This window comes from Sciurus carolinensis, chromosome 16, assembly GCF_902686445.1.
Source record: "Sciurus carolinensis chromosome 16, mSciCar1.2, whole genome shotgun sequence".
NCBI classification, from domain to species: domain Eukaryota; kingdom Metazoa; phylum Chordata; class Mammalia; order Rodentia; family Sciuridae; genus Sciurus; species Sciurus carolinensis.
The window spans coordinates 60,035,568-60,045,309 of record NC_062228.1 but is presented as its reverse complement, the minus strand read 5'-3'; the positions used below and the strand labels follow the sequence as shown (position 1 = coordinate 60,045,309).

Here is a 9,742-nt window from a genome sequence, read left to right as displayed (position 1 = left end):
TGTACCACTGAGCTACACCTCCAGTCCTGATGATTTTAATCTGTATCATTTCACTATCAAAAACTGTGACCAAGAGTGTAACAGTTCCTGCCGATCCTAGCTAATGCCGACATTCTACATAGTAGACCAAAAAAAAAAAATCTATTTTAAAAAACAGTGATATAATGCCACTCCTCTACTCAAAACCTACTGCTTTCTCAACTCCTCTGATAGGCAATATGCAGACCATGGACCAGAACCTCCTGCTACTACCCGACCATCCTTACTTCTACTTTCCCTTCTGCTTTACTCTACACAAGTTTCCAGAAGTTCCTCAAACACTCTCCATTCCCAGTGTCTCACAACTTCCACTGTTTCACATTTGGAACACCCCACACCCAGGGTGTACTTACTTCCACCACCTATCTGCTGAAAGGCCCTTAACACGGAGCCATTCCCACCCTACCCACCCTACAAGCACAGTGCCAAGTCCCAACACCTACGTTCCTATAGCTGCTTTAATTTTCCTAGTGGTATTTTTTTTACCCCAAAACATATTATTTATGTTTACATTTTACCATATGGTTACCTCCAATGAAAATAAAAGCAATGTGAAGAGAAATGAGGCATATTTTTTCTTGGTTTTTTTGGTTTGCTGTTAGCTAGGCTTTCAGCACACAAGTTTTGAAGAAATAAATTAAGACAATCACATGTACAGAGCTAATATTTAAGATGAAAACCAAAACTCTATAATGAAGATAGTACTGCAGCACTGAGACCACTTAAAGTGAAACAGCAATCTCATATGATAGGAAAATAATATTTCTATAGTTTAGCAAGGAATAAAATGAAAATGCAATTCCAAAGAAAATTTTATTACAGAATCAAAAAAGAAAACTCTACTCAGAAATATATTTAACAAAGGAAGTGCCAAATTTATGCTGTATCCTGTGAGCTACAAAGCAATGTTGAAAGAAATTAAATCTAATTAGAAGGCTAGGGCTGTAGAGTTCAGTGATGGAGCGCTTGCCTAGCATGTGTGAGGCCCTGGGTTTGATCCTCAGCACCACATAAAAATAAATTTTAAAAAGTCTAATTAGATATAAAAATGTCCATTGTTCATGAATCAGAAAGTTTAATACTTAAAATGGCAATACTCCCCAAAGTGGTTAACAGACTCAGCATGATTCTACTGGGTTTTTAAGGAGAAATTCAAAAGCCTATTCTATAATTCAAATTGAAATTTGAAAGACTCAAATGAAAAAAGAACTTTTTCTTTTTTGATACTTGGTATTGAATCCAGAGGCACTTTACCACTGAGCCACATCCCCAGTCCTTATTTTTATTTATAGACAGGGTTTCACTAACTTGCAGAAGCTGGCTGCCTCAGTCTCCCATGAGTTTCTGGGATTACAGGTATGCATCAGCTCATTCAGCTAATAAAAACAATCTTGAAAGAGACGAACAAATTAAAGGACTCACACTTTTCAGTTTCAAAGTTCAGTACAAAAGTATAGTAATCAAGACAATTTAAGAACATAATTTATACACATATAAAATGTCCCAAAATTGATTGTACATAATTAGATGATGGTTAAGCAACAAATAGTTACCAAAAAACCATGGAATTGTACACTTTAAATGGCATGTGGAACACATCTCAGTAACACTACAAAAAACATAATGAAAACCCAAAAACTTTAGGGAAATGAATACAGTAGCAATATCTAAGATGAATTAAGAAAACAGAATTAGCAAAACTATGACAGAAATGATTTAAGTTCTGAAGTGCTTTGGGATAGAAACGTCTCACAGATTAAACAACCAAAACAAGAAGACAGAGCTCAGCATGTCAGGAAGATCTAAGGTAATGCCAGGATGGATGGAACTTAAATGGATAGTACTAGGAGAACCTAAATTTGACTAATAGCCATGCTGGGTGCAGTGGCACACTCCTGTAGTTCGTTACTCAGAAGGCTGAGGAAGGAGGATGGCTTCAGCCTAGGAGTTTGGGGCCAACCTAGGCAACACAGAGAGATCTCAGCTCTAAATAAATAAAAAATATAAAATAACCAACAAAAAAGGATAGCCAAAAAAAAAAAAAAATCTTTGAAGGAAGAGGATTCTTGCTAATAATACACAAAATGGGAAGTTACCAGTTAGTTGCCATGAAGATGGACAATATACAGAAATAAAGTATAGATTAGCTTGTATTAAGGGAGAAGTCAATTTGGAAGTCTCTTCCAGAGACCAGAAAGAGACTAACTCAGAGAATGAACAAAGAATAAAGGAATATGAGAACAGAAAAGAAAATAGAGAAAGAGAATCTTAGAAAGGGGAGCAAAAGAGAAGGTTAAGAATCAAATAAACCCTGAGAGAGAGACTAGGTCACCATGGGGCACAGCATCCAAGATGAGGTTAGATACTATGAAAGAAAATTAAGGTGCAGTAGTTACAGTGGTGAATTCAGAATGTCCTGTCTACAGAGGCCTGAAGAGAGTGATTTTTCACAGCCAGCGACACTGTGACAGCAGATCTGAAAATCCTAGGAAGAACATACTTATGCAAAGAAACCAAAACAAGATAGTATAAAATAAGAAAGGATGAGAACACAGATGAGAAAAGGTATATTTCCTACAAAGAAATGAGTTCTGACACAGGCAAAGGGGGCCGTGGAGAGGCTGGTTCCTGGCTTTGCCTGCTATTCTGAGTGAGCAGAATATGAGTTCTGTGGCTGCCCACCTGGTCAGTTCTCTCACTCACCTGAACAAAGTCGAATGTGGACTTCATCTTCTGTTGTCCATGGTTCTTCCCCTCGTTCCAATTTGGAGAGGGCATCTGGTTTGCTGGCTAGATACCCTAATTGTAGAAAATGACAGAAGACTTACACTGAAATGGGGTGGGATATGACAAGAAGGGAAGATGTTACATTTTAGGGACTAAACAGATTTCATATCTACAGCTCACAGCTTTTTCTTCAGGAAAAGGTGGACTATACCCTTCATATGGGGCAAGAGAAACTCTGAGACTCTACCACTTGAGAGTACTGCAGGTGCTCTACAGACTTAGTTGAGAAACTGAAGGCCATAGACAGACACCCTCCAAGTCACACAGGGCAGCCGTCCTCACCCACTGACACCAGGTTGCTGCAGTTCTCCAACATCACGTCCCGGTACAGGTCCTTCTGAGCAGGGCCCAGGAGCTGCCACTCCTCCAGGGTGAAGACCACAGCCACATCGTCAAACATCAGGGATTCCTGTAACAATACATACCTGTTTAATGAAGTGAAGTTCCTTTGTTGATATGGAAAGAATGCAAAAGTTATTCTGCTCATTTTCACCATAAAGGAAAATTGGTATTTGTTTTCTTAATACACAGCAATAGAATAAGAATCCAAATAAAATACTCTGCAACTATGCAATCATTTGTTGATTCAACAAAGTTGAAAATTCAAATTTCAGTAATATGTAGCCATTAATTCCTCCAGCTAATGTAAAACATCTACTATAAGTATACATGTCTATGTATATAAGAGCATCTATTTCTAATACCAAACTACATACTAAAGAGAAATAATACAGATTGTGACATGCACCACAAATCTTTGAGCTACTATCAAAGTAAGTAATGAAAAAAATTTCAAATGCTAGTATCACAGGTTAATATACCAAACAGTTATGGTCAATATACAGAACAAAACGAAAGAAACTAAAGAACAAGTACAAAGTACAAAATATTAATAGATAATTAGGCAAATGTGTAAAGAATTACACTTAAGAAGTGTATCAGACACATATACCTAAATGCCCATGAATATCAGACAGATCAATATGTTAGAGACATATACAGGGAAACCTGCCTTTGTATTTATGAGAAGGCTGCAGTTTAGGATATCACCATACACCACCTCTAAGAAAAGTCACTAAGACCTAAGTGAGCCTCAGAACCAGGTGCCAGAAAACACCAACACCCCTTGAAAATCTGTCTGCTTCCTCACAGTTCATGCAACTTATTGTGACTCTCTTGTATGACTGGCAGAGATATCAGACACAAGTTGACAGCTAATGCAAACCACAGTCACACATCATGTGCCAACATGAATCGCGTAGTAAAAATCCTATGAATAACAGGATGGTGAGCATGGTGGCAGACTCCTGTAATCCTAGCAACTCAGGAGACTGAGGCAGAAGGATTCCAAGTTTGAGGCCAGCCTTGGCAACATAATGAGACCTTGTCTCAAAATAAAAGGTGAAAAGAACTGGAGATGTAGCTCAATGGTAAGCAACCCTGAGTTCAATCCCCAGTATCTACCTACCTATCATTATTCCCAATTCATACTTATGTTTAAATGCACTTAGTTTTACCAGTCTCTACAAATCCACTGTGGAATAAAGAATAAAGCAAATCAGTAACCTGGGCCTGCATCAATTTCTTCTGAATCTGTGAAATAGCCATTAATTGGAATGCTCTGTCTTTTGCCTCTTCTAGATCAGCTACAATTTTTTTTTTTTTCAAGAAACTCAGTCTCCAGCTAAGAGTATCCCTAAGCAATGATGATACCCAAGGGTTGAAATCTATTTGCTTCACTTGATTTCTATTATTCCCGGCAACCTGGCACCTGTGGGCTGAAGAACAAAGCACCCTGAGAGGTTCAGTCTCCTTATGCCCTGAGGCTATCACTCTTGCTATACACCCATCTCAAATCAGGCACCTCAACATTTCTAAAGCCCTCTGGAAGCTCACACATCTGGATTAGTAATCCATTAACTCTGAGTGGTTTTTTTTCCCCCATTTGGGGGGCAGGTAATACCTTACTTCTGTAGAATGGCAGAAGTGTGACTATCACCCTTAAGTGACAGAGGCTGTGGGAAAGAGAACAAGCACACTACAACGGTGCGGTGCGGCAGCAGTGGAATCCGCAAGCAGACCACTTTTAGGAATGAAGACACACAGATAGAAAGTACCCAGTTTTTCTTTTAAACCATTTGTCCATCTACTTCTTCCAAGTCTGTCGGGGTACCGTGGACTCCACCCTAGTCTGGCACTGAGCCGCCCAGTTTGCAACATCGAGGACCTCAGTCTGGGGCCCCTGGTTTGCAACAAACAGCTAACACTGCTGACTCATGCTCGCTGCGTGCCCTCTTGTTGCCCTTATTGTATTACATTGTTATCATGCTCTCCCCACATGCTCAGTAACTCTGATTGGCTGCTGTATATGAGGTGATTCTTGTAACTGCCTAGAGACTGATCTCAGGCTGACTCTGATTGGCTTATGCTTGCTATATAACCCAGACACTTCCTCGAATAAAGAGCATTGTTTGTTGGGCATTGTTCGTTGTTCATTGTTCGTCGTTCGTTGGTCTTTGTTTTTTGGGCTTTTTTGTTCGTGTGAAAAGGAAGCGTACGCGTTATCATTGCCTCCGCCGGCGGAGGGCAGTGATACAAGTCTTTTTACATTCTAGGGTAAATACACTATAATTTGAGAACACCATCTTAAGAAAATACTAAGTTTGGGGCTGGGGAGATAGCTCAGTTGGTAGAGTGCTTGCCTTGTAAGCACAGGCCCTGGGTTCGATCCCCAGCACCCCCCCCCCCCAAAAAAAAAGAAAAGAAAATAGTAAGTTCAATCTTATTTAATTTTGTATTACATCTACTTCTTGATACCCCACAAAGTCTAAGTATAAATCTGTTAAGAATATACTGTAAAAATATCCTTGAGGAATCACACTGAAATAAAGACAACTTCAGGACACCTGAAAATATTCTTAAGACCTGTATTACAGAAAATACTAGTGAGCATTCTTTAAGCAAAAGGAAAAAAAGCCTCCAGTGTAAGCAGAGGAGCAAGGAGTAAGAAAGAACAATACTGGTAAGAGGTTCAGTCAAAATTACTAACAACTGGAAAAAAAAAAAAAGATAATATCTTAAAAGGTTTTAACCATTTACATTAGGAGAATTGTGAACAAAAAAGTATATTAAGACATCTGTATAGTAGAAGAACGTAAAGGTACTAATTACCATAATACTGACAATTGTGTGTTATCTGTAATCTGATATAGACAATAAAACTAATAATTTTTTGAAAACAGAATTTACATGTTAACTGAGTTCTATAGTTTCTGTGACAACTACTCAACTCTACTGTTGTATCTCAAAACAGTCATTTACCAAAAAATAAATACTATCTCAGGTTGTTTTCATATTACACTGGCAAAATTGAGAATTTAGGTTTAGCAATGTAAGAAAATAAGAAGGGGCCAATTATTAGCATTGGCCTCGTATGTTAGCATACCTCTTTGGGCAAGTAACTGGTTGCAAAATTTTAACGGAAAAATCCTACACCATCCACAGGTCATACACAGGTAGAAAGCAAAACATACCTTGGGAATAATTTAACATTCTATTGAAGACTGCCAATAAAGGTACCTCAAAGTTCCATTTCTTTTCTTTTTTTGGGGGGGGGGGGTGCCGGGGATGGAACCCAGGGCCTTGTGCTTGCAAGGCAAGCACTCTACCGACTGAGCTATCTCCCCAGCCCCACAAAGTTCCATTTCTAGGGATTTCTTAAAAAGAAATATTGGTAAGGTGATATGTGACAGGTACTTTTCCTTCCTTCATTGTATTTTTCATAAGTACACAGTTTTTAAATCAGAAAAATAACACTTTACATTTAAAACAAAATAGCTGTTAATTGTTAATGTAAATCCCTGCTTTAAAATGTTTTCCTTACTAAAAGAGAGAAACAAGAAGGGAGGAAGGAGGAGAGGAAGAGAGAAAATGAGTTAAATACAAAAACAATACCCAGCTGGGGTGTAATTCAGTCTTAGAACACTTGCCTAGCAGGTGTGATGACCTGAGTTCCATCCCCTGTACTGCATGCTTGCATCAATCAATCAGTAAGATAAAACCATAAATAACCCTGAAAGGTAACCCAGAGGAAGAGATTTTTAACTTTCATTTTGATAAGGAGGAAACGGAACAGTTCACACAAATCCCACCACAAGCGAAAGCAGCACTAGGATTGAAAACCAGGTTCGATTCATTCCAAGGCCAGCTTCATACCCCTTTATACCTTGCCAAAATTATTTGTAAATAAGATGTTTGCTTATTAAGTAAACAAAGAAAACAACTAAAAGGCTATTAGAACTCTGGTGAATCATATGAATGAAGAAAGATTTGGAGGAACGGAAGCGATCAAAATCAACAGCAGGCACTGGCTCTCCTGAGCAGGGAGGCAGGCACTCAAATAACCGACAGAGCTCGTCTGAACAACTAATGGTAAAATCCAGGTGGCAGGCATGAGAGTGATTAAAGTTCTTCCAAAATCTATATAGCTTTGAATTTTTTCACAATTGCATGTTGGGCACAGAGAAAAACATTGTGACAGCAAGAAAAACAGTGGTAGCAAGCTTGCCTCACAAGTGGGTTTGATCAGCACCCCATAAAAAATAAATAAAGGTGCTGGGTCCATCTACAACTTAAAAAAAAGAATTTAGTAAGATAGTCAAATATGAACATCCGAAATTAATTTGTCATAAAAACTTACAAGGACAGGGGAGTGAGAAAGTAAGAGTACACACTACAATAAAAGTAAAAAGTCTAGGCTGGAAATGAAAAATAGGAAAACAAGCCCCTGGGTAAGTATTTAACCATAAAACGTTCCTAAGAAAAAAGACCTAAATATCAAAAACAGTTCAGCTCTATCAAAACATGCCCGCACTTAATGTGAACCCGCTAAAACCACCAGTTCAGACCTTTTAAACAACAAGCGTGTTTGTTTCATGAAACCAGGTGACGAAGCACCTCCGACACCCCCGCGTCTCAGGACCTGACACTAGGCGCACGGCGCGCCGCCGGGAGCGGACACCGGACCCGGGCGCCTTTCACTCCGCGGAGGACTCACCATGGCAGGCACGCCGCGCTGCGCCGCAGAGCCTGCGACTCACGGGAGAAGGCGCTGGAGACTCGCAGCGGCGGGACGAGGCCGCCGCTCGCACACACCACCTCCGGGCGCGCAGGACCGCCGGGGTCCGGAGGGCAGGTGGGCGGCGACCCGAGCCGCAGCGCCGCCGCGCGACCTCAGGCCGATGCCCTCGGCCGCTGGCGCTGTCCAGCCCGAGCCCGCACTGCCTCCTGACAGGCCACGCAGCCCGGGGAACGGCCACCAGCGGCCGCCTCTCTCCCAACCCCAGGCCGGAGCCCGCGACCCCGCCTCCTCCCGACACCACGCGGGAATGGGCGCGAGGGGCGGGGCGGGGCCTGACGCCCGCAGGGGCAAGATGGCCGCTCCCTGTACAGCCCACGGAGGCCGCCATCTTCGGCGCCGGGCTTTCGGGGAAATCGCCCCCTCGGCCGTTTCCGCAGCGGTGTCCAGCGTGGCCGGGAAAAGGGAAAGGTCGGGGAGACAGCCCCACTTCCTGGCACCTCGGCGCCTGATGTGGACGCGCCGCGGGAACAGGCTGGGGCGTACATCAGACAAGAGACGGCGCGGAGGAGCCCCTCAGCTTTTCCGTCAGTGCCAGACCCGGGCAGGAAGTTGGGTGTCCACGCGGCGCGGGACGCGCTGGAGAAGGCAGGAGGCCAGGCGGCCGAGGGCGGACGCCCAGACCCGACTTCACAGCGGCTTGAAGCAGCCTTCGAGCACAGCAGGGGAGGTGCCGGGAAACGCGTGACGTTCGGCGGGAGGCGCCGCGGCGCCACGACCCCAGGCGGAACCCGAGCGCTCGCAGGCTCTGCGGAGCCCCGGACGCGGACCGGACTGCAGGGGGCAGAGCGCCCGACGGAGGACCCGACGTCGCGTCTCCGACGGCGGAGGGCGCGGAAGGAACGCAGGCCCCAGCTGGTAACTGACGCGAAAGAAGGACCTGGTGCGTGTGAGGTCAGTGCAGCCAGAGCGCGGGAGAAGGAAAGGGTTTCCAGAGCCGACCACCACTTTCTCCTCCCCCCACCAATGTGAGAGCCACTTTTCCCACATCCTATCATTTGCTATAAAAGAGGTCTCAAAAATCGGGCACAGTGGTGCACACCCATGATCCCAGCGACTCCGGAGGCTGAGGCAGGAGAATTTTAAGGTTGAGGCCAGCCTTAGCAATTTAGGAAGACCATGTTTCAAAATAAATAATAAAAAGGTCTGGAGATGTAGCTTTGTAGTACAGCATCCCTGGGTTCACTCTCCAGCACCACCCCTTCCCACGCAATCTGCCCTTTATTTTTAAATCTCAAATGCCCACCGGTTGTGGTGGTGCCTGTAATCCCAGCAACTCAGGAGGCTGAGGCAGGAAGTTCACAAGTTCCAGGTTAGCCTCAGCAATTTAGTGAGACCCTGTCTTAAGAAATTAAAAGGGCTGGGGATGTAGCTCAGTGGTAAAGCACCACTGGGTTCATTCTCCTGTACAAAAACAAAAGAATTCAAATGCCACTAATATTTAAATGAATGCAAAGTAAATGCTCAAATCCAAACTTAAACCTACACAACTGAAAGAATGTTATAGATATTAAGTTTGAGGAAGGTTTGTAATGCAAAAACTAGGTGATTATTTATGAACAATATTCACTTTAGAATTTCCATGTAAATGAAGAAAATAAGTAATTATTGAACTAAAAAATATCAGAACAGATTGCATAAGAATAGTGCAAATAGTGTGAAGTTTTTTTTAACGTAGACACATGCAATTCAACATCTTCAGTGTATATAAAATGGAACATACCATTGTGTATCTCAGGATTTGGCAGATTTCTACAATTCTCAATAGGTTGAGTATTA

General features: G+C 42.6%; 1 protein-coding gene across 2 annotated transcripts in view; it reads right to left on the bottom strand.

The window, feature by feature from the left end:
• The window catches only part of LOC124966019 (zinc finger protein 615-like), a 40,021-nt gene that overhangs the window by 22,581 nt on the left and 7,698 nt on the right, over positions 1-9,742 (bottom strand). The window contains exons 1-3 of one of the 2 annotated variants that reach the window (XM_047527092.1): positions 7,883-8,169; positions 3,109-3,235; positions 2,743-2,838 (exon numbers count right to left, since the gene is read on the bottom strand). In XM_047527092.1, the coding sequence (XP_047383048.1) occupies positions 2,743-2,838; positions 3,109-3,235; positions 7,883-7,885 (226 nt within the window). In that variant the 5' untranslated portion in view covers positions 7,886-8,169. Of the gene's footprint in view, positions 1-2,742; positions 2,839-3,108; positions 3,236-7,882; positions 8,170-9,742 lie in introns of those variants that run through there. The other variant, XM_047527103.1, reaches the window with a different exon arrangement.